At 46.9% G+C, this 23,513-nt stretch overlaps 2 protein-coding genes across 2 annotated transcripts in view; both read right to left on the bottom strand.

Moving 5' to 3' along the window:
• LOC309410752 (uncharacterized protein) overlaps window positions 1–11,801 on the bottom strand; it is a gene marked incomplete at its 5' end in the record, with an annotated part of 61,450 nt that extends 49,649 nt beyond the window's left edge. Inside the window, 3 exon segments of the mRNA XM_082007198.1 lie at window positions 10,872–10,985; window positions 11,408–11,560; window positions 11,769–11,801. Of these exon segments, the coding sequence (XP_081863324.1) occupies window positions 10,872–10,985; window positions 11,408–11,560; window positions 11,769–11,801 (300 nt within the window).
• LOC309410824 (uncharacterized protein) lies at window positions 11,535–15,664 on the bottom strand. The gene has a single exon (XM_082007300.1). The coding sequence runs from the start codon at window positions 14,902–14,904 to the stop codon at window positions 12,136–12,138; it is 2,769 nt and encodes a 922-aa protein (XP_081863426.1). The 5' UTR covers window positions 14,905–15,664; the 3' UTR covers window positions 11,535–12,135.
• Window positions 15,665–23,513: the final 7,849 nt, after the last annotated feature.

Genomic DNA, 23,513 nt, shown 5'->3' with positions numbered 1-23,513 from the left:
CTACAGGGGACACCAGGCGTAAGCTTCAGAAGCTACGCACTACAGAAGGAAGGAATCTGGAAATATTGTTAGATGAGGCATGGAGAGTGTTCAGCAATAGAGAAGAAGGATATAGACAAGGACAGCGGAAAGTAATAGCGGCTCTCAGAGAAGAGGAAGGAAAAAGGTACAAACGAGAACCACCTCAGTTAGGCAAAGACCAATGTGCACTATGCAGGAAATTTGGTCATTGGAAAAGAGAATGTCCAAACAAGGAAAAGAGACGGGGCTACCAGATTGGGAAGATGGTAGCCCATGTAAAAGAAGATTGACGGGGACCCGGGGAATCTACCCTAGCGGATCCGCTGGTTATAATGAGGCTAGGGAAAGAACAACAGGAAGTGGAGTTCTTAGTTGATACAGGGGCAACCTACTCGGTTTTGAATCAAGCCTTGATGCCCCTGGGGAACGATTACATCATGGTAAAAGGGGCGACTGGCCAAAGCGAAAAGGCATATTTTTGCAAACCTTTGAATTATAAATTTGGAAAACAATGGGGGATCCATAAATTCCTATATATGCCTAACTCCCCAAAGGCCCTTTTGGGAAGAGATTTGTTAGAACAATTGGGTGCAAAAATTACATTTAGAAAGGGAGAGATTATTCTGGAGATAAAAGACCACGATTATATTCAAGTACTGAGCCTATTTCTAGCCAGTCTTCCTGGAGAAGGAGAGATTAGTGAAAAGATCCTAAATCAAGTATATCCTGGGGTATGGGCCACTGATGTACCTGGAAGGGCAAAGAATGCCCCACCCGTTGAAGTTAAACTCAAAGGAGGTCGGCAACCCGTAAGGGTTAAACAGTACCCCTTGAGGAAGGAAGATAGGGAAGGGATCCGACCAGTCATTGAAAAATTTTTACAATTAGGATTATTAAAAGAATGTGAGTCTGATTTTAACACACCTATATTACCTGTCCGTAAGCCTGACGGGTCATACCGCATGGTCCAGGATCTACGGGCTGTAAATAAAATAACTGAGGACCTTTACCCCGTAGTGGCGAATCCATATACCCTGTTGACTGTATTGACACCCGAGCTAACTTGGTTTACTGTTTTAGATCTAAAGGATGCCTTCTTTTGCCTCCCTCTCCATAAAGCCAGCCAAAAATTATTTGCATTCGAATGGGAAAACCCCAAAACTGGTCGCAAAACTCAGCTCACTTGGACGGTGTTGCCACAAGGATTTAAAAACAGTCCTACCATCTTTGGCAACCAGCTCGCAAAAGACCTGGAATCTTGGGAAATCCCGTCTGAAAAAGGGAAACTGTTACAATATGTAGATGATATCCTGATCGCCACCAAAACAGAGGACGATTGTATGACCTGGACGGTGAGTCTACTAAATTTTTTGGGGCTTCAAGGGTATCGGGTATCTAAGAAGAAGGCCCAAGTAATACAGCAGAAAGTGATCTATTTGGGCTACGAAATTAGTGCGGGACAGAGAACTTTGGGACAAGCCCGCAAAGAAGCAATATGCCAAACCCCGAGACCTCAGACAGTAAAAGAATTACGAACTTTCCTGGGAATGACTGGGTGGTGAAGACTGTGGATATAAAACTATGGACTTCTTGTTAAACCATTGTATGCATTAACAACCACTGAACAGAAACACCTTGAATGGAACAAGGAGACCGCACGAGCCTTTGAGCTACTAAAGAAAGCTCTGATGTCGGCTCCGGCCCTAGGGCTCCCAGACGCGAGTAAACCGTTTTTCCTTTTTTCCTACGAGAAACAAGGAATCGCTCTGGGAGTATTAGCACAAGATCTGGGCCCCTATCGACGAGCGGTTGCATTCTTTTCCAAACAGTTAGAAGCAACTGCGAAAGGTTGGCCTGGATGCCTGCGAGCAGTTGCAGCTGTAATATTGAATATACAAGAAGCCCGAAAATTTACTCTGGGCCAGAAAATGACCGTCTTAGTGTCTCACACCGTATCCGCAGTGTTGGAAGCAAAGGGTGGGCATTGGCTTTCCCCACAAAGATTCCTGAGATATCAAGCTATACTGGTAGAACAGGATGATGTGGAGATCGTAGTTACTAACATTGTCAACCCAGCCTCTTTCCTCAGTGGAAACACGGGGGAACCAGTGCCTCATGACTGCTTGGAGACTATTGAAGCAACGTATGCAAGCCGCCCAGATCTGAAAGACAGCCCTACGGAAAGCGGAGAAAACTGGTTCACAGATGGAAGCAGCTATGTCCTAAGTGGTAAAAGACACGCGGGATATGCCATTACCACTAGTCAAGAAATAATAGAGTCAAGACCTTTACCCATAAATACTTCTGCACAAAAGGCAGAAATAATTGCTCTGGCCCGTGCCTTGGAGTTGGCCCGAGGCAAAGTTGTGAATATCTATACAGATTCAAGATATGCTTTTGGAGTTGTACATGCGCATGGAGCAATTTGGAAAGAAAGAGGGTTATTGAGCTCTCAAGGGAAAAATATTAAGCATGCAGAAGAAATTTTGAGACTGTTGGAAGCAATCCAACTTCCTGAGAAAGTGGCGATTATGCATATTAAGGCACACCAGAAAGTAAGCTCAGAATTGGAAAGAGGAAATGAACTGGCAGATAGAGAGGCAAAACAGGTAGCCAAAGCAGAGGTAAAAACAGAAGGAGCTTTAGTCCCCGACAGGCGAATCTCTTTAGAAGGTAAGCCAAAATATACCAAGGAAGATCAAAAACTTATTACAGATCTGGAAGGATTATACAATGAAGAGGGGTGGGCTTATACCCCACAAGGAAAACTAGTTATTCCCTCTTGCCTAATATGGCATTTGGTAAGAGAGGAACACAGGAAGAGGCATTGGGGAATAGAGGCTCTATATAAACATTTAATTAGAGAAATTGTGGCCAGAAATTTATATACTACGGTGAGACAGGTTACTCAGCAATGTGATCTTTGCCTCCAGATTAATCCCAAGAATATTCCCAGGCTAGAAATGGGCCAAATTGGGAAAGGCAATGGGCCTGGGCAACAATGGCAGATTGATTTTACAGAACTTCCAAGAAAAGGGGGGTATCCATATTTATTGGTATTAACTGATACCTTTTCAGGTTGGCCAGAAGCATTTCCAACTAGAACCGCTAAGGCTCGAGAAGTAGTTAAAGCATTAATACAAGAGATAATACCACGTTTTGGGGTCCCAATGATAATGTCCTCTGATAGGGGACCACATTTTGTTTCAAAAATAGTACAACAAGTTAGCCACCATTTAGGCATAGATTGGCAACTTCATACCCCATACCGTCCCCAGTCAAGTGGCCAAGTAGAAAAAATGAACCACCTCATCAAGCAACAGATTGTGAAACTAGGACAGGAAGCAAATCTAGCCTGGCCTCAGTCTCTTCCTTTAGCCCTCTTGCGTATACGAACTAGGCCAAGGGCGAAGGAGGGACTGAGCCCATTTGAAATCTTGTATGGACAACCATATGGAATACAGAGAGGAATATCCACACAAGCTGGAAACGAAGTCATGACCTCTTACATGGTTGCCCTAGGAAAACAACTCAATAATATTAGAAAACACATAATTGGGACTAGGGGGAGAGGTTTGGATGGACCTGTACATAATATACAACCAGGAGACTACGTATATGTAAAATCTCTTGCAGAAAAGACTCTGGAGCCACAATGGAAAGGACCTTTCCAAGTCCTCCTTACCTCTTTTACAGCAATTAAAATTAAAGAACAAAACGCTTGGATTCATCATACCAGAGTCAAGAAAGCTCCTCGGCTACCATGGAAGTCAACATTAGCTGGACCTTTGAAATTACGCCTCCAACGAAAAGACGAACCCTGATCGTTTGTATAATGGGACTATGGGCAAAAGCTGTGTGTACATGGGACCAAAATATGTATGTACAAATGACTAAATCAATAGTAGATAACATGAACTTGTCTAGCTGTTGGGTGTGCATAGCTCTTCCCAGAGGTCAGATGGAGATACCCACTTTTGGAGTCATGTCTTCTAATTGGTCTATAATTAATGAAGTCACTGAGGTGGACATGTGGAAGTCAGGAAACACATCCAAACTAGAGTGTCAAACTAAGGTGACAATTAGAGAAAGAGGACCTAAATTTGAACTTCAGGTCCTGGAGGGAGGAATATTTTTTGAGGGATGTAAGAACAAGAGCTCCGAAGCATGTATTAGGGCCCCTCAATTTGGAAGCTTTAATTTGAGCACCATAAACTGTACTATCATTGATTTACAGAACAGGAATCAATCGGAACCTTAAGTAACCTGGTTAATGACGACCTACAGGTGACTTTGAATGGAATCTATCTTAATATAACTGCCCAAAGAAGGAGTAACGCGGCAAGCCCAGTACCTATATGTCCAACCCCTCAAGGGACTTGGTGGTTATGTGGAGATGGACGTGCACAAAAGATATTACCCAGAGCTTGGCAAGGGACCTGTACTCTTGGGTATCTCACAACACAATACAGGATCGTTAATCAAACTGAGGTACCTTCAGGAGTCCTGAGGAGCCCCTGGGTACGAGTAAAACGGAATAACCCATTGATAGATAGACCTACTAGTTTTCACAGTTTCGCTCGACGGTTCCTCCCTTGGTTAGGAGTAAGCGAACTTGAAAAAGCTATCCTAAACATATCAGCAACAATGGAGTTGTCTTTAAATGCAACAGGAGATGCCCTGTTGTCTCAGCAAAAAGAAATAGAGAGTTTGCGACTGTTTGCGGCACAGAATAGGATGGCTTTAGGTATTTTATTTGCTAATCAGGGAGGAACATGTGCAGTGATTAATAGTAGTTGTTGTTCTTACATTGATCAGAGTAAAAGAATTGCCGCAGACATCAACCAAATTTGGAAACAGTCAAAAATATTACACCTAGTAACACTAGATGACACTTCACTGGGTTTCTCTGATCTTTGGAATAAGTTGACTTCTTGGCTCCCAAACTTGACTTGGTTAAGACAATTATTTGTTCTGATAATTGCGATTATCTCTTTGGTTATAACTCTCTGTATTACAGTTCGATGTGGTCTCTGGTGTTTTCAGAACACAGGAGACTCTTACAGTGAATGGAAGAAAAACCAATTACGACGCAAATTGGAATCTAACAAGTACTTTGAAAATGTTAGATAAAGAAACATTGTATTAGAAATAGTATCAGAAATAAATCTAGTAAAAGAATTTACTAACTTTTCTAAAAAGGGGGGACTGAGAGAAGGGGTTAAGGGAGTCTTAGCAGTTAATTAGTAGATGAAGCTTGAAATCTTGTTAGCTATTGTTAAAGCAGGAGAACTGTAGTTCCTCCCAAAGACAGGTCCTGATAAACTGAAAGGAGCAAGAAGATTTGTGGCTCCTCACAAGGACGGTCCCTGATAAGAATTAAGAACTTACCTCAAGAAACTAGCTAAAACTGACTCTGCAGTTTGGATAGAAGCCAAAAAACAACGGAGCCTGCGCAAAGTCAAAAGGTTACTAGCGGTGATGAAGAGGAACCACCGGCCTTCATCCCCACGACCCCCGACGACCACCACCAGGAGGCAACATGCAAGCGCAGATGGGAGAAGAACTCATTTTAATACGAAGCGGGGATAGATCATGCATATGTATAGGTATATTGCTAAACTTTATGTATATGCAACACTTTGCTGTATATATTTGAAGTAAGTGCCGCGTTGGGCGCACGGTTTTTGGTGGGACTACCCCCCGTGCTGCCCAGCGCTGAATAAACATACCTACTTTACAATCTTATAGATTGTGGAGTCTGTTTTCCGCACGTCACTGTCAGGTGCCCTGGCCCTTGACCAGTTGTAGAAGGTGGAGGCTCATGTGCCTTCAAGACTGGGAAGACTGAATACATGGCTTCTGTCTCTTATCTGCAGTTATCTTCTGTGGTGAGCATAGGGTGCAAGAAGGAGCTGAGGCCAGCCATGACATCAGTGGGAAGTGTGTCTGTGAGCTTCTGGGGACCATAGGAATGAGGGGTGGCTCCAGCCAGGAAGAGGAAGAGTGCTGCCATCCAGTGGGGACTTCTGCCCCAGTGGCACCAGGACTCTATAAGCAGGACAGGCATCAAGGCTGTGGCTCCTCATGGAGCACGGAAGCTGGGGTCCTTCACAGGGTCCATCACAGGATTCCTCTGTGGGAGCCTGTGCCCTGGGCTCTGGATCCTCCTGCCAGCTGGGTGGGAACCTTGAAGTTAGAGTAGGAGGAGGGTGCTTTGACCCTGCATGCCTTTGTCCTCCCATCGGTAAGAGGAAAGTGGGGGTTTGAAGAAGTCCTAAACACCTGGGTCCTCCTCTAGCTTGCAGGGAGGAGGTTCCTTATGTCCTGGATGTTTGGTTGCTTCTGCAGACTGTAGATGAAGTGTTCAGTGGAAAGAGAAGGGTAGGGTGCCTGCAAACCTGGACACCTGTGTTTATCAGCCTTTAGTGGAAGTGAAGTCCAGGAGTTAGAGCAGGGAGCATGTCCTAATGCCTTGGTGACCTGCGTTCTCCCCAGGGCTCCTCTTCTAGCTAATCAGCAAGCCACACCTCCCCCTGAGAAAGGCATACCCTGATTATGACTGTAAGAGTAGTGGCTAATAGGACATTTGAGAAGATCCTGAGGAGAAGCGTGCAGTTATTATATAGGAGAAGTGTTGGGAACCCCCTGCCATAGCAGAGGGGATGCCTGTGAGAGGACACACTTGAAAATCTAGTTGCTGCTCTTCTTGGCTGCTCTCTGGGGACGGTGTTCCCTTTCCCTTCTCTCCTTCTCCTTTTGTTCTGGTTCCTCACCCCCCAATATACCTTTTGCCTAAATTTACAGTCAATGTCTGACATCAGCTGTAAATGTCAGCAGCAGGTCTGACAGTCTATTTCTGTCAGTGACTTTGAAATCAACCCTTACTAAAAAAAAAAAGCATTCTCCACCACCCACCTATCTTTAAAACTCAGTTCCCAGCATCTTTTTTCACCACCACTCTTTTTTTGGCTTTTAACAATTGCAAACTATAGGTTTGGATTTTGTTTGCAATGAGTAAACTTTCCTTCCACTCTCCCTTTTCTTCTTTACTGAATTCATTCTGTGGAGACTCATGTAGAGTTTAAACTTTCAACAAGACAGAAAATATCTCATTATCAGGAGTTGAAGCTGCTGATTCTGCCCTGAAAGGACAGGTCGTTCAAACCTCAGAATAGCCAAACAGGAAGCAGCTGTGCTCAAGACAAAGACAGAGTGTGACCTTTGTCTCAACTGTTCTTGAGATTTCTCAAGAACTTTTTAGAGTCTGATGTGTAAAACAGATCACTGAATTGCTTGATGGGAGAAGGAGCACTGTTGGCTAATGGAAAGGACTGTGCGTCTGCCCTCTACCTGGGAAGAGGACTTCTAGTAAGGTTTCACTGACCACTTCTTCAGGGTCAGTCCTCTAATTGATTGTCCTTTTAGTAAGTAAGTGGTTTGTATATTCACATCAGCTCTGGAAACAAGAGTTAAAGAATGCCTTTATTACAAAAACATAAAAGCAGTCTGCTGACCAAACAGGAAGTCAGCAGTGCCAGGAAAAAGAATGTAAAGAATTAGGATTAAAATGATCATTAAGATAATTGCAACAAAACCTCTCATTTGCACAACCAAGGGCAAGTCGTTAATAGTGTTTTTGTTCCCAGCAAAAACCAGGAAGGAAAGATAACATGTTAGAGAGTGCTGGGTGCTGTAACTCTGACAGTCTATCCCTCCACTGGGCGAGGAGGGGGCTTTTGTAGGCTTAAGACAGGTGGTTGAGAGGAAGGATTCCTGGCTCCTCTTAGTCCAGCCCATTTCTCCAGCCCGTCAAGGTCCTTCTGAATTGCAGCCCTACCCTTCAGTGTACCCTTCAGTTCTCTCTCCTTGCCAGTGTTTTTGTTCTCACTTACTCGCATTTTGTCCCCAGAAATCATTTGCCTGAAATAATGCTTTATAGATTCTAATACTCATCATAAGGAGAGGTTTGACGGCGCCAGCAGAATCTGAGAGGAATATAGGTAAAAGGCAGGGAGTGCCCTCGCCCAGCGGAGTTGATCCCATTTCTCAGATCTATGAGCCTTGATTCTCTGTCTTTGGCTTGGCAGAAATCCTTCCATTAAGACAGAGGTCCTGTTTAGACTAGGAAAAAAAAGACTGAAGTTACATACAAGTTTGCTAACATTAGCTAAATTCAATTACTTTGCCAATGAGGAGAAAGCTAATGAGGAGCCACCAAAATCAGATTACCAGCAATTGCTCTCCAGTTTTTTTCACTTTTAAATACTGTGTGAGTGGGTAAACCTCATGAAGGTCTTTCTTCAGAGTTACTGTATGTCAGGTTTTATTAGTTACAACCACATTGGGATATTCCGAGTTATTTATTGACACAGTATGGTATATATGTCTGTTTTAACGCAGACATGTCTATAGACTAACACGAATCAGTGTTTTGAAACAGGTAGCCTATGAATCTCATGCTCTTAAGAGATGTAAGTGCACTGTCATCTCATCATTGGGTAACAGCTGCTGAAACAGATTCAAACCACATTTCACTTCTGTTTGGCATTCTAAATGTCCTGAGCGTTTTTCATAAAAAATCAAGCCCCTAACATCTCCGACTTTCTCAGAAAAAAGTGCGTTACCCAAACCTTATGTGACCCCAGAATTATTTCTTAATATCCTTATACCATGGTAATCTTTATGCCCTGAGGACCTCTGACCGTCTCCTGATGATGATCATCTTTTTTCTCTGCGATCATCTTTTTTCTCTGCAAAGTAAGTGTTGGGCATTTTGCTTGTTTTAACACAAGTTCTCCTCCCTGTCTTTATGCAATATTCACGTGTCTGAAGGAACAAGAAACACTGGAAATGCTGAAAAACTAAAATTGTTTTCTTAAATAAAAAGCTTGCCCGCTTGTAAGAAAAAAGTTATTTTGTCCTTTTTAGTTTGTTTTGTTTCTGCTTGCATGAATGTTAAATCCCAGGGGGATTATTTCACTTCACTTACTATTGGTGTGGATGTTTTTCAATGCTCGTATGTAACCTTTGGTTTCATGTTCTTTTGATGTTGGTTCTGTATTTATACACACGTACCCAACCTCGATGAAAGTTGTTCTGCACACTCATTAAATACAGTTTTGCATTCCTTTTGCTTTCTCTTAAGACCAGGCTCAGAAGGAAACATGATTTGGAAATGGAGGGAGGGTGTTTATCTGTCTTTAGATAACTGAAGAGCAAGGTCAGGCTCTGCTGCATTAATTCAATTTTTAGCCAGCCAGCCAGCCCTATTCACATTTCTAGCATACCTACCTGGAAGACTTGAGAACTGATAAAGTTTAACCCCTGTTGTATCTAGAAAAGATACGACTTCTCCTGTGCTTTCCCTTTTGGCTGGTTCATGAGTAAGGACATGCATACTTGACTGACATAAATATGCATTTTGCCCTGAGCGCCTGTGAAGATTCACCGCCTCAGGGAGACCGGGGTGCACCAGACCCATAAAAGTACACGGAAGCGCAGTCTGGCGACTGCTGCTGCTGCTGCCAGCACCACTGTCAGAGGATGCAGTAGGGTTCAGTAGCTGGAATGTACATTCTTACACCGATAAAAAGAGCTTAGGTCTCTGACTCGGTCCGATACTGGGATCACGATGTCCTGGTTTTGGCTGGGATTTTTCTTTCGTTTTTCTTCCTGACAGCTGGTATAGTGCTGTGCTTTGGATTTGGTATGAGAATAATGTTGATAACGCACTGACGTTTTTGGTTGTTGCTAAGTAGTTGTAGTGTTTCTACTCAGTCAAGAACTTTTCAGCTCCCCGGGCTCTGCCAGCAGGGAGGTGCACAAGGAGCTGGGAGGGGGCACAGCCAGGACAGCTGACCCAACCTGGCCAAAGGGATATTCCCCACCAGATAACGTCACGCCCAGCGTATAAACTGGAGTTGTCGGGGTGGGGGGGTGGGAATTGCTGCTCAGGGATGGGCTATGGATCACCGGGTAGTGAGCAATTGTTGCACCGCGCATCACCAGTTCTTGTATATTCCTTTATCACTAATGTTATTATTGTTATCCTTGTTGTTTCCTTTTCTTTTGCTGTCCTGTTAAACTGTGTTTGTCTCAACCCATGAGGTTTTTTTCCCCGAGTCTCTCTCCCATCCCACCTGGGCGGGGGGTGAGCGATCAACTGCGTGCTGCTTAATTGCTGGCTGGGGCTAAACCACAAGACACGATTAGCACGGCACAGCAGTATGAGACCAACAATCGCCTGAAGGCTACAAGTGCTGGCACTCCCTCAGGTCCCTGCAGATCTGATACGATGCAAGCTCCACTGTTAACGGAGTCAAGGGAAAATGGAAGCAGTCAACAAGATGAGTAAGACTCAAGGGGAACATCCATGGAATATTCTCTATTTTCAGGCAAGTTCCAGTTTTCTGACTTTCCTCCAACCCTGCCTGACCTTGAGGCGAGTCAGAGACTAGACCTAGGTGAATGATGTTGTTTGGCCAGGGCCAACAGATGTGTCTAACTGACAGTGACTGGGGTGGCCCCTTCCTGACAGCCAGACAAAACTCGGCCTGAAGCACAATGCAAAGCTGTGCCCATCAGGACAGCCACAGTGGTTTTTGGCGAGAGCTCTCCTACTCCTCACCTGGTTCTGTAGCTCAGATAATCGACTGCAGCGAGCAGGAGACTCCTCCTGTGAAGAAAATGCAAGCGTTTCTTTTTAGTCTCCAGTTTGGTCGGGGCACGGTTGAATATATTCAACTTCCGTTATTAGGTCTGTACTGGGGGGCTGCTGCCACTGGGAGTTGCCATTGTTCCTCCTTGTGGCCACAGCCTCCTCCCACCAAGTCAGATTCTGTCCTCACCTCCCTAGAAGCAGGCATCTTGTGCTGGTCAGACTCCGAGAGAGAAAATCCACGGGCATCTGGCAGCGACCGACCACCATAAACTCTCTTCAGTCTCCTCCGTTCACGTTCCACCTGCACGTTGCAGAGGAGAAAGGGTCACAGAAACCTGCCACCGAACAAGGAGCAAAAGGACCTCTGGACATCACGCCATGGCAAGGAGATGTCTGCTCAGAGACTGTTCATTGCACCAGAGAACGTTACGGGCAGAAGGCGCTCGATGTAGACTGTGCAAAGAGAAAGAGCAAGAGGAAACAGTTCCTGACACACACGAGAGTCAAACGGGTGTGTGGGCGAGAAGGGTGGTACCGGAGTGAATGTGCATTTGTGAGGGCAATGGGGTGCCAGAAGAGAGGGAAAGTACAAAAGTGTGTGTCCACAGGGGGAAGTGGGAGAGGGAAGGAAACAAGCAGAGGACTCCAAAGCGCTGCCTGTGCAAATGTGTTGTGCTCCAGAGGACCGCGAGGCTTTGCAGAGGCGGCGAAAGCCTATTTTACCTGCTCAAGAGTCCTCCTGAGCTCAGCATTGAACTGCTGCAGCTCCGTCTTCTCATGTGCCAGCCTCGCAACTGCTCGCTGCAGACATTCCAGCCGCTGCAACAGGAGTCCCTTCTCCGAGAGCCACGGTAGCTGCTCCCCTTCTGCAACAGCCTGCTGGGTGTCCAGAGAGGAGATTATGGGAGCTGGTGCCACATAAAGGTTAGGAGGGCCAGGATCAACACGCCAGGGAGAGTGAGCGGACTCGGGAATGGACAGTGCCAAGTCCCTTCTTCTCCTCCTGGTCCACAGGCCAAAACAACACACGTTCTTCCTAGGGGCCCTCCTCCACATCAACTTGGAGAAATGCGCACAAATTTGCCTTCGTGCTTTTTGGACTGTGGCACACGGACATCCTGAGTGTGCAGTGAAGCTTTTACCCTGATCAGGCAACGCTACAAATTCCATTCTATTTAATACAGTGGAAAAGCTGCACCTCAGAAATCTGCACCTCTGAAAGCATCCTCTAAGCACCGGCAGTGTAGCTGCTGTTCAGACATCGCTATAAAATTCTACCAAGTTTAGCGCATTAGTTTGGTCCGCTGTGCCCTTTCCTTTCCATGCCCAATCCTAACCATGACACGCCGGCTAAACTTGCCTAGACAGGAGATGGGAATTACCCACCCCCAACCTTTGGACTTGACTGAGTTTTCACAGCAAGCTCTGTAGTTCTTTGAGTACTTCTGGACTCAACAGAACACATTCGAGCATGTGAACGGTCTCTGGCCGCAGCTACACAGACAGGCAAGCCTGCTGGCTGCAATCCTGGTTTCTTTGGCCAAGCAGGTCATATCTTTATGGGAAACATATATTCCCATGTTTTTATGGGAAACATCTTTAGAATCCCTTCTAGACATTTTAGGTGACTGATGATCAATCACAGTGCCTACCTGAAGATGAAACCGGTCCTTGTCCCTCTCCGAAACCATACTCTGCAGGATGGCTACTTCTTGCCTCAGAGTCCCATTGGCCATTTCACTCTTGGTGAGGGCAAGAGTCAGTGCTTGTGCCTTCTCTTTCCATTCGATTTCTCCGCTTTCAGTCTGCTTCAAAATAGCAACCACACGCTCCAATTCTTCCCCCTTTGCTCTCCTCTCATCTTCCAGTTGTCGGCTTAGCTCCTTCTGCCTTTTCAGGAGATGGTCTCTCTCCTGGAGAACTTTCCTCTTCTCGGCTTCCTCTTCCTCCCATTTCTGGAGTTTCTGGATTTGTTTCTGTAGGGTCTCCCCTTCACCGTTCCATCGCAAAGCTGATGCCAGTTTTTTCACGAGTTCACTCTGCCTCCTAAGCTCTCGTTCTCTCCCTGTCAGAGTCTTCTCTAAATACCTGACTCTGTCTCTCTGGCGCTTGATCTCTTCATCCTTCTTTGTCAGAGTCTGCTGAACGTGCTGGAGGTCTTCCCGAAGACCTCTTATTTCCTCTTCTAACTCTTGTAGCTCACCTTGAGCCTCGGTCTCTCCTTCCCTCTCAAGCAAGCCTTCTTCCAGGAGCTTCTCTTGCTCTCCGTGCTGTCTAAGCTCTTCGTTCTTCTTGGTTCGCCTAAGCTGGAGATTCTGCAAGGCCTCCAGGTCTTCTTCTTGGAGCTCCAGTTTTTGCAGAAGAGTTGCATTGTCTTCATCTCTCTTCCTCACCACTTCCTCAAGCAGATTCACTTGCTTCTGGCAGGATGCTAGTGCTTCTTTCACGCTTTCTTCATGAAGCTGCAACATGTTCATTTGCTCTGTCTGCCTGAGGAACTCCAAATGGTTCTTCTTCACTATTTGGCTCATTTTGTCTAGATCCTGCTCTAGACTCTTGGCCTGCTTGCCTTCCAACTCCTTCTGCTCCTGAAGGGCCCGGACATGCTCTTGCAAAGACACTATCTCTTGATCTCTAGCTTCTAGAAACGATTCAGCACGTTCTAGTTTGTGCAGGATGGCTTTAGTCTGCAGCACTGCCTCCTCCTTTTGCTGTTGAAGCCTAGAGATAGTCTCCTCCAGAACCTCTATCTTTTTTTCGCTGTCTTTCAGAGTCAGTTTTGGTGCTTGAAGATGTGTTTGAGATGTGTTTTGCTCAGCTGCATGCTCTTCCTCCTTTTCCTTGCGTGCCTCACATTGCTTTCTAAGGCATAAGATTTCTTGTCCTTGCTCCTGTAGTGCCACTTGAAGATGCTGCAGAATTTCCTTCTGCTGTTCAGAGTCTTGTTCTTGTTTTTGGAAGGCCTCAATCACTTCCCTCTGAGACTCAATCATTAAATCCTTGTCTTTCAGTATTGCCTTAGTGTATTCTAAGTCTCTGTGTAAGATATTAATCTGTTCTTCTGTTTTTTCCTCATAGCTCCTTGTTTGCTGCTTGTGCATGTCTAGGAGTCTGTCCTTTTCTTTTAAGGTTGCTGAGGTCTGCTCCAGTTGGTCACGGACAGTCCTTAACTGCATTCCCATGACTTCTTCAGCTTCCTGGATTTGCTTTTGTTGTGACTCAAGCTCTCGCTCTTTTTCAGATAAAGAAAGTGTCATCTTCTCTACTTTACCACGAAGCTCTTGCAGGTGTCCCTCTTGCTGTTCCTTGTACCGCTGCAAGAGACTTAACTGATCCCTTTGAGAATCACACTCACTCTCTCTGTCCTTCAGAAGTGCCTTCAGGTGTTCAAGGCTTGCGTGCAGAGATTTTACCTGTTCTCTCTCCTTTTCCAGTTCCTGCATCTGCTGAGTCAGAGACATAAGCTCTAAGTTTTTCTCCTTCAAGTTTCCTTTCATATGATCAAGATCCGCAAGCAGATTTCTCACTTGTGATGTACCGCGTTGCTCTAGAATCATTATTTTCCCCTCCTGGGATCTGATCTCCTGGTCTCTCCCCTCCAGCTCTTTGCTCATCTTGCTGACAGCAGCCCTCTGCAATTCCAGCTGCTTCTCCAGCTCCTGTATCTTTTCTTGCTGGGATCTGATCTTCCGGTCTCTCTCCTCCAGCTCTTGGCTCATCTTGCTGACAGCAGTCCTTTGTTTTTCATGCTGCTTCTCCAGCTCCTGTATGTGTTCTTGCTGGGATTCTGTCTTCTCTTTTTCCTCTGCTATGTCCTTAATAACCTGATCAAGAGCAGTTTTATGCATTTCTTTCTGCTTTTCCAGCATTCTCATCTGTTCCTGGTATAACTTCAATTCTCCCTCCCTCTCTGACAGGAGGGCAGTCATGTGAGTGAGAGTATCCTGCAAAGCTTTCACCTCTGCTGCATCTTTCTGTAGCATCTGGATTTTCTCCCACCGCATTCTCAGGTCCTCATTTTCAATTTTTAACATAGACAATGTAGTTTGGAGTTCATGTTCCCGGGAGTGATTCATATCATCTCTTGCTGTATTTGCTTGGGTTTCAGAGCCTGTGACTGATTCCTGAAGAAGTTTTATCTTCCATACCAGTTTTTCTCCAACTGCTTGAAGCCTCTCCCGTTCATGCTGCAAAACAGGGAGGAAAATATCTATTTTCATATATATATACAGAAAAATATATATAGGTCTAAAATATATCTAGACGTTTGTTTTTCCTACAAGAGTTGAACTCCAGCTCCAGTGGCAGTCAAGCACTGAAGTTTGAGCTTTTACTAGAAATTAGCAGCTATTCAGTTGGTTTCCCTGCTCGATGTAAATGTTCTGCTGTCTCTCAACGAAGATTTGGGAAGTGCACTGTGTTTACCAAACTCTGTCCACAGCTGATTTTTGGAGTCATTGTGAAATGGAGAAGTGGGAAAATATTGGTCATGTAAGAACAGCTGCACTGGCTCAAATGTCTGAGCTACTCTCCTGCCTATAAGCGCATACACTGGGAAGAAAGCCTCAGGGTGGGGTAGACTGACATGATACCTCCCCAAGCCCAGCACTGTTCCAGCTTGTGAGAACTTTCGCAGCCTCCTCCTGAGGCCATGCAGACCTGCTGTATTTGCAGCACCCTTTGCCAAGGCGTTCAACAGGCCTGCTCTGCTGTAAGTACACCACCTCCTGTCCTCTGCCTGCAGCAGAGGCTCTCACTACCTTCATCAGGTGGCTCTTGTTCATCTCCCGGAGAAGAGAGTGAACGACCGCTGCCCCCTCTCTCCCTGCCTCTCAGGACGGTGGAGCCCTTTCCTGCACCACTCTTTAGGTTGCGTCTTGCCCAGCTTCTTCAGCCAGCCCCATCTTTCTTTTTGCCCCTCTCGGAAGCTCTTCTGGCTCTAGTGTGTTCTTCTGGGCAGGAGCTGCCAGAACTGCAGCCAGGATTTGAAGTCCAGACTAAGCATCATTTAGGCAGTGGCATGATGAAGTTCTCTCTATTAGGATGGGAAGAGAGAATACCTCATTCACCTTTTTTTTTTGTTTTGGACTTCTACTGTGCAGAATTTTCATGGTACCATCCTCTAGAACCCCACTGTCCTCTCTTGAAAGAGTAATGGTCAGATCACAGTCTATCACTCTGCGTTTCTGTGGCTGAAATCAGGACTAGTTTTCCCCTTGCAGACATGCATATTTAGCTGGATCAGCACTTTCATTTCCCAAATGCCTCTGTTTTCTCCCCGCTGTCTGTGCTCAGACGGGCAATGTTGAACAACTTTCTGTTATTATCCAGCTTTGTCTTCTCCCCCTGTTTTCCTGATCCATTGAGAAATCTACATATGGATTTGGACACCAATAATTGCCAAACCATGCAAGGTAAGTAAGTAAGCAAGGTAAGCAACAAGTTTGGAAATTACTTTGACTTAAGCTTCAAGCATAGAAATCTTCAGAACTGAGGAAAATAAACACCCCAAATCATAACTGAGTTTTCTATGACTATGGCATCTTTTCCTACTTATTCACAAGAACGCAACTGGAAATGTTAAACCAGAAAAAACACCACTGGTCTAAGCAGTATTCTTCTGCTCTTGTAGTGGTCTGTGGTCTCTCCACATAGTCTGTGACATTGGTCATCCTAGCAATCTCTCCTTTCTGGACTGTCTTCTCTTACCCAAGGCGATGACCCTGCTAATGCAGCTACACGGCCTGGCAGGAAAGCAAAAGCCTGGGAAACAAGGAAGGAGGAGTGGAAGGAAGGGGAAAATGAGGGAAACTACTCTGCATCTTCTCACATCTGGACTGAACCTGTACACCACCACCCAAAATCAGCTCTCCAACGGAAAAAGTTGCTCCTCAGAATTAGTAACAGAAGGCAAAAAAAAAGTGTAAGGAATGGCGCTTCACGGCATCTGCCAGCCTCACCAGGACATCCTTCCTTTGCTTCTCGGTACTCTCCAGTTTCCTTGCCAAAGATGCCACCTCTTGATGCAGAGTCACAGCCTCCTCCTTTAGAGCAGTGGCCTCTTCCTGCAAGGCAGCTTGTAGAGAGTTCTTCTTGCGTTCTGCCATCTGTGTCTCTGCAGCAGCAAAGGGGAAGGAGAAGGAGAAGGTGAAAAGCGAAGCAAAACCAAACCCTGATTTGCACCCTATCGAGAAAACATCATTTTTTCTCTGCCTGTCTGTGTTTTCCAGGACTAAGCCCACACGGGCTTTCAAAGTAGACATGAGTACAGGAAACTTCCAGGCAGAGAAAAAAAAGAAGAATGGAATGTGGCAAGGTTCAGAAGAATATGAAAATGTGTTTGCTCTTCTGCTTGTTGAAAGGCCGGGGCTAAGGGCATGGCAGCACATCACCCACAGTGTCAGAAGCAGGTTGAACCAACGTCCACGAAGCAAGGACACAGACAGCAGGTGAGAGCCAGATCTAGTGCGCGAAAGGAAAAGGAAGCAGCAGCAAAAGCAAAGACTGACTATAACACAGCTAATTGACCAGGAAGACTTAAGAGACGTTAGAGAAAAGAACAGATGTCAGTGTTGTGCTTGAAGATGCACTTTGCTACTTGTCCAAAAGGACGCTGGGCAGTACGTTGTGCATGGGCAGAAAAAAGAAGAAAGGAAGTATCCCAGTGATACTAGGACAACAGCAAGGCCAGAACAATTGAGCATCACACCAGGACCGAGACCTGAAGCAAGGAGGACTACAGATAGACAGGAACTAAAACTAAGCCAATAGACCAAACTGATAGACAGGAACTAAAGAGGAAAAGAACTGAGGCGTGGGCCAAGCAGGATCCATCCAATGGCAGAATTTAAAGTACAGAAGCTCTTATCATATGTAACACATGTGGTAAAACTACGGCTGTTCCAGAAAAAGGGATGATCTAAGGCCTGAGACGATCTCTCCTGTAAAGAGTCTGAAAAATGACCAGCAGTGCCATCTCAGAGCGGGAACATGAAGAAATGCTGAGCACGTAAAGGCAGGACATGAGCAGGCGACAGCCTGTGGCAGAGGCAATGAGCAATGCCCACCCTTCCCTGTTCCTGCAGTCTGAGACACGGAAAACAAGGCGATGAGATGAAAAAGCTTTTCTGATGGGGAGAGTGGGAAAACAATGACAGAGGAAGGAGCAGGGATGCCTGTCCAGCTATGATGTAGAGAGGCCAATAGCCCTGGAGGCTCTGGGATGGCCTGCAGATTAGAGGAAGAGGTGACTAGCTACATGTGAAAAACAGTTTATAGATAAACCCAACGTGAACACGTTAGCAAAGGCGTAAGTAAGAAGTGGCTAGGGAAGTCAGAACCTGTGTTTGCTATGGCTCTAAGCTCAGACACCAAATCAGTATCAGCAAGAAAACAGGTAAGAAGGATGCAGAAGCACGAGGCACCGGGGAACGAGGAAAAGCAGCGGAAGAAAGGATGCAATAACGCAGGAACTTAACACTGAACTAACGCTCGGTGAATCTGCCACGTAAGAGGAAAAGGAAGTCACTAAAGACAAGCCTTTTTGCAGGTTGGTGCTGTTACAGAGCATATGGAGACGGATGCTGTGAGGCATCAAGCTACCCCTACCTAGCAGTGACCCGTGACCCGAAGGCACCACCTCTGCACATGTGTCACCGGTAGCACAGCGAGATGCACTGCCAGCCACTGGATCCTTCTCTCTCAAAAGCTTCCACTAGTAGTTCTACCGAGAAGTCTCTTGCTTGTTGTTTTACTCCCTTTCCCATCTCTGGGCACTGCACTTTCCCTCTGCCTGGTATCAGAGAACCCCGCTGGTGAGACAGGACGGGGTCAGTGGGTTGGAAAGGAGAAGCTGTACCTTCCTGGCTTTGAGACAACTGTTTCTGCAGCTCTTGATTGTGGGCGCTGAAATGGTCCCTCTCAGCTTGCCTCTTGCTCAGCTCCAGCTCCAAGTCCTCTATCTTCTTCCTCGCATCATTCTGGAAGAGGAGAGAAGAGAAGCATCACCTCACTGCTGGCAGGAGACAAAGAGGTGCAAACGCTAAGGCAGAAGTAGCCAAGGCAGGAGGGGGTGTTGGACAGTAATGGTAGCTGTTATCATCATTCTCCTTACTCCCCACGGCAGCAAGCCAACCTGCCCTACAAGAATTTACCCCCATTCTGGCTTGGGCACTCTGCTCGTCGGTTCTGTCCCACCGAGGGACGGGATCTCTGGCTGCACCAGACATACGTTACCAGATCTTGCTGAGTCTGCTTCAGGTGCTGACGCAGGTCTTGTAGGGCTGCTGCCACTCTGTCCACTGTCAGCTCTGCAGGGGGGTCCCTGGCCTGAGAAACAGTTTGGCCCCACACATGTCCCTGTTCTGAAGAAAGAAGCCATTCTGTTTCAAGCTTTAACTGAAGGGCCTCCAACCAACAAGGCCACCTTTCTACACAGGAGAAGGTGGCGGTGCCTTTGACGTCGTCCGAGAGCTCACATTACAGCAAGACGTGTGTCACAGGCTAGCGTTATTTGGATGACCGCTAAAGCCAGCGCTGCCCCAAGGAAGAAGGCACGTGCCCTCTGACTTGGCATGACTTGGGCCCTCTTTCGTTTTCATGCTGGTCATTTCTCCATGTACAAACATGGACTTGCCTCTCTGCAGCGATGACAGGCTTTCAAGACTTCCCGAGGCTTGAGGCAGCCGAAGCGGAAAGGATGAGGCTACCACATCGGGATTACAGCGAACCACCCCTCCCTCCATCTGCTCTCCTGTACGTGCTCTATGGACTTGCTCAGCCAGTCTGCCACACTTGCCTGAGCTCCAAGCGACCAAGTCTCTGCTGTCACAGATCGTGTGGTGGAGAACCAAGTGCAGTTGCTCCAGCTGGGATCGCGCTTCACAGCGGGCGCTGTCAGCCTGCTGACGCTCCGCGGCCAATGCCTCTGCTCTGTTCTCTGTGCTACGAAGCCTCAAGCGCAGTTCAGACGTCTCAGCCTCCAGCGTGCGCAGAGTCTCCCTCAGGCAACGTTCGCCGGCTCGGGACTCCTCCAGATCCTGCAGCAGCTGCTTCTCTTGAGCTGCCAGGTCAGCCTCCTTCTCCAGCACTACCGCCTGCAGTGACTGTATCTAGAACACAGACGCACAGAGCCTCAGGGACACTGCTGCTCCTGAGGCAGCGGAGCGGGAACTAGAGGAAGCAATGAAGGAGAAATCACCTCAAGCAAATCAACCACTGGAAACAGAAGGCACAAAGCCAAGGATTCAAACTGAGCAAAATAAGCTAGAAACAGGTATCCGGAGGCTGAGGGGCCCGAAGGCGGTTTCCCCATCCCCAAAGGAACGATCAAACTGTCAGGCTTTCGTGCTTTCCAACCTCAGAAACGAAGCTCTGTGGGCGGGGTGAGTGTGAGAGCGGGTGGCTGGCAGGTGAGGTGGCAGATCAAGCATCCCCACATGGAGAGAGGGGCTGCCAGGGATGCTCAGGAGTAGAAGTGAAAGGGAGACAATCAGCATCCTTCATGGGGCATCTCCAAAATGCCCGAGGAACCGGCTGAGATGGAAGTGACTTCCACAGACTGCCATAACCACTTCTGTTTCACCAGACTGCTCAGTGCCCGTCGAAGGCAGAAACGCCATCTGGGGATGACGTTTGTAACAGAGGTACTGAGAAGCTCCAAAGGAGCCTTCCGTTTCTCCTCAGAGATTTAATGCCGTGAACCATGAGAGAATAGGGGAAAGCACAGGCAGAACATCGCAGATCCAGCCTTGACCTCCATGTGCAAAGTCCCTGGGCAGAGTACAGCAGGTGTGTACGTTGTTGGGAGGGGAAACAAGCTGGGGCCTACAAGCTGAAGGTGGGATTCTATGTCCCTGGAGAAGAAGATGCTAGTGCCTAGCTCACCTGGTTGTTGAGCTCTTGTATTTCCCTTCTGTGGTCTGAATGCAGCTTCTGGGCCTGGTGAACAGCAGAAAGAAGCTGAGACACCTCGTTTTGCTGGGCAAGGTTGTTTTCTTCCAGGGTTCTGAGGCTCAGTTCCTTCTCTTCCAGAGACAAGGTCAGCCTGCCAGACAAAGCATGCAACTCATTGCTACGTGGCATAACGTTTAATAAACTCTTAGGACTTCCACCACCAAGGGGAAAAGTGCTTTGTCTGCTGAGGTTTGTCTAAACATCCGGGCTGCTGCTTCAGTCCTAAGGCAGGTTGGCAGCCACACCCAAGCATGTGCCCACTACGCTTGCTTCCACAGAAGAAAGGGGAATTACTGCCTACATACCCGATCTTTCTGGAGATGGGAATGTGAATAGAAACACAACCAAGTCCTGAAATGAAGACATCAGGGAAGAGGAAAGTTTTTCTTCTGACTAATGAGATGCCAAGGGAGACGTTTTGTCAATAATGCAGAGACATTTTCTCCCCCTAGCTTGTATGTCCTGATAGGAAGAGCAGCAACTGACAGCAAGGTGATCCTTGGGGAGTTTTGCCAGCACCCATATCACTTTCAGCTAGAGAAATGACGGCTGACACCAGCCGTGGTAATGGAGGCTTGGAGGAAATGCTCAGATCCGTATAGAAGTCGCAGGATCCCTCGCAGGGGAAGCAAGACTGCACTGCCTTTTATTTCTCTTCTTCAGGGAAGACATGTGCTGAAGACTGGCAGGACTTTACCAGGGGAAGTAGCCTGCCTACCCTTTCTCTTCTTTCGTGCACTCCTTGGACAGTCAGTCCTATCTGCAGCTGCTGAGGCTGGCAGGGACCCTGCTCGAGCCTCTCCAGACACCTGTGGGGATTTTCTGAGGAGCGAGGAAACAGATGGCAATCAGAAACATTCTTCTTTCTTGGGTGTCTCAGAGGGGAATCTGGCTTAGTTCAAAACCATGGTTTTAAGATGGCTTCTCCCAACCAGAGGTATCGGGATGGAAGACCGATACAGATCCCAAATGCTTCAAGTTTACTGGACCCGAGGAGGAGCTGATGGATCAATCCAGCTCACTGTACTGCAGCTCCACCTGCCTCCTTCGGTGCATTTCAGGTTTGAACCCCCTGAAAGTCTCGTTTATCAGTATTAATGTGCCGACCTAACAAAAGAACACCGCCTTTGAAGGGAAGGACTACTCCAAAAGCCACCGTCTTCAGAAAAACAGTAACTGAAGGATTAGAAGAAAATGAAACACAGCATCAAGAGAATGAAACATCTCTGCATGGGTAGTTCAGAAGTCTGCTTTTTAGGAAATGCTGCCAGAGCCGCTTGTATATGCAAAGATCTGGAAATGGCATCAAGCCATCAAACAGAAGGGAGACTCTCACTGGCTTTTGTTTACCTGGCTTTTTCACTCTCAAGGACCTTCAGCAAAGCCTGAAATTCTCTGTTGCAGTGCTCCGCTTCTTCCCATCGACTCCTTTCCTCCTGCAAGGACTGCAGACACGCTTGCAGCTCCTCATTCTGATGTTCTGCCTCCTCCCATTGACTCCTCTTCTCCTCCAGGATCTTCTGGAGGTGCACAACCTCCAGCACCTTCTGCCTTGACAGTTCCTGTGCCTCACTCAGATCTTGCTGAGCTTTGCGGCCAATCACTTGCTGGGACTCTTTGGAGGCTGCTAACTGAGACGTCAACTCTTCCACCTCAAGCAAAACAGAACAAAGCAGTCAAAGACTACAGCTTGTCACTGCCAGACATATCACACACTGTGAGGAAAGGGACAGAACAACTTTAAATTTCACCCTGTCACGACAGTACTAGATTCACAGTGGATACAGCCGACTTGTTGAAAAATCCACGTGGGTCACCACGTTCATCTGAAAAACCACCTCACGAAACATGGCTAGCAGTAACTGGCCAGCAGAAATCCATTCTGATGATCGCTGGCAAACAGGCAGAGGGACTAACCCATCTGTCCAGGGCAGCAGCTGCAATTCAGCTGACCAGTAAGTCTCCTTCAGACCAGCTGAGATGGAGACCACAGTAAGGTGGCAGTCGGAGGGACTACCCCATCAGCCTGCTGCTCTGCAATGGAAAGGCAAGAAGGGGAGAGACCACCTGTTTGATGACTGGAGTCATCTATTGCTGTTCCAGTCACCTGGTTTCGTAGAGCATCCCTCTCCTGCAGAACAGTATTAATTTCCTCTTTGGTGGTTTGGATTTCCTCATTGTGCCTCTTCTCCACTGCCTTGATCTCTCTCCGAGTTTTGTCCAGCTCTGCTTGCAGCTTTTCTGTGATGTTCTGTAAACACAAATGGAGAGCAAGTTACTGGCACGTGCCATCAGGGTCACCTCTCTCCTCTTCCTGTCTCAGAATCACATTCACTCAGCCACTTCTTTCTGCTTTTCTGCCCCGCTCTGCTTCTGCTTGCCTGAGGAGTGGAGGAAAAGGCTTCAAGATGAACTCCCAGACAAGCTCCGCAAAAAAAAAGCAAAGCTTCATCCCTCCCACAAACCCCCACCTCAACAGTGCACAGCAGTGGCTCTCTGCCATCCATAAATCATGTCCCATCAAGGAACTTAAAGGGAGGCTCAGCACAGAGAAGAACCATAGAATCATTTAGGTTGGAAAACACCTTTAAGACCATTGAGTCCAACCACAAAGAAAAGGGGATGTCTCCTTCCCCTCTTTGATGGCTGCCTGTTTCCTAGCACCTCTCTTCTCATGATTTCTCTCTATTCTCAGAGTCTCTATTTTCAAAGCTCACCTGCCTTTTCATCAATGACAAGGTGCAGGTGGACTGCAGGGTGAGAAAGAGACCAGTACCCTGATGCCCTAGTCACAACACAGGCCACGAACTGAAGTACCAGGAACCAGGGGCCTGTTCCGTAAGCTGCCACGCTTTGGGTGGAGACCACCCAATCT

The sequence above is a fragment of the Phaethon aethereus genome, assembly GCF_964289735.1.
Source record: "Phaethon aethereus genome assembly, chromosome: 16".
Classification (NCBI taxonomy): Eukaryota; Metazoa; Chordata; class Aves; order Phaethontiformes; family Phaethontidae; genus Phaethon; species Phaethon aethereus.
The sequence above is the reverse complement of the archived record's forward strand: the minus strand, read 5'-3'. Positions and strand labels throughout refer to the sequence as shown.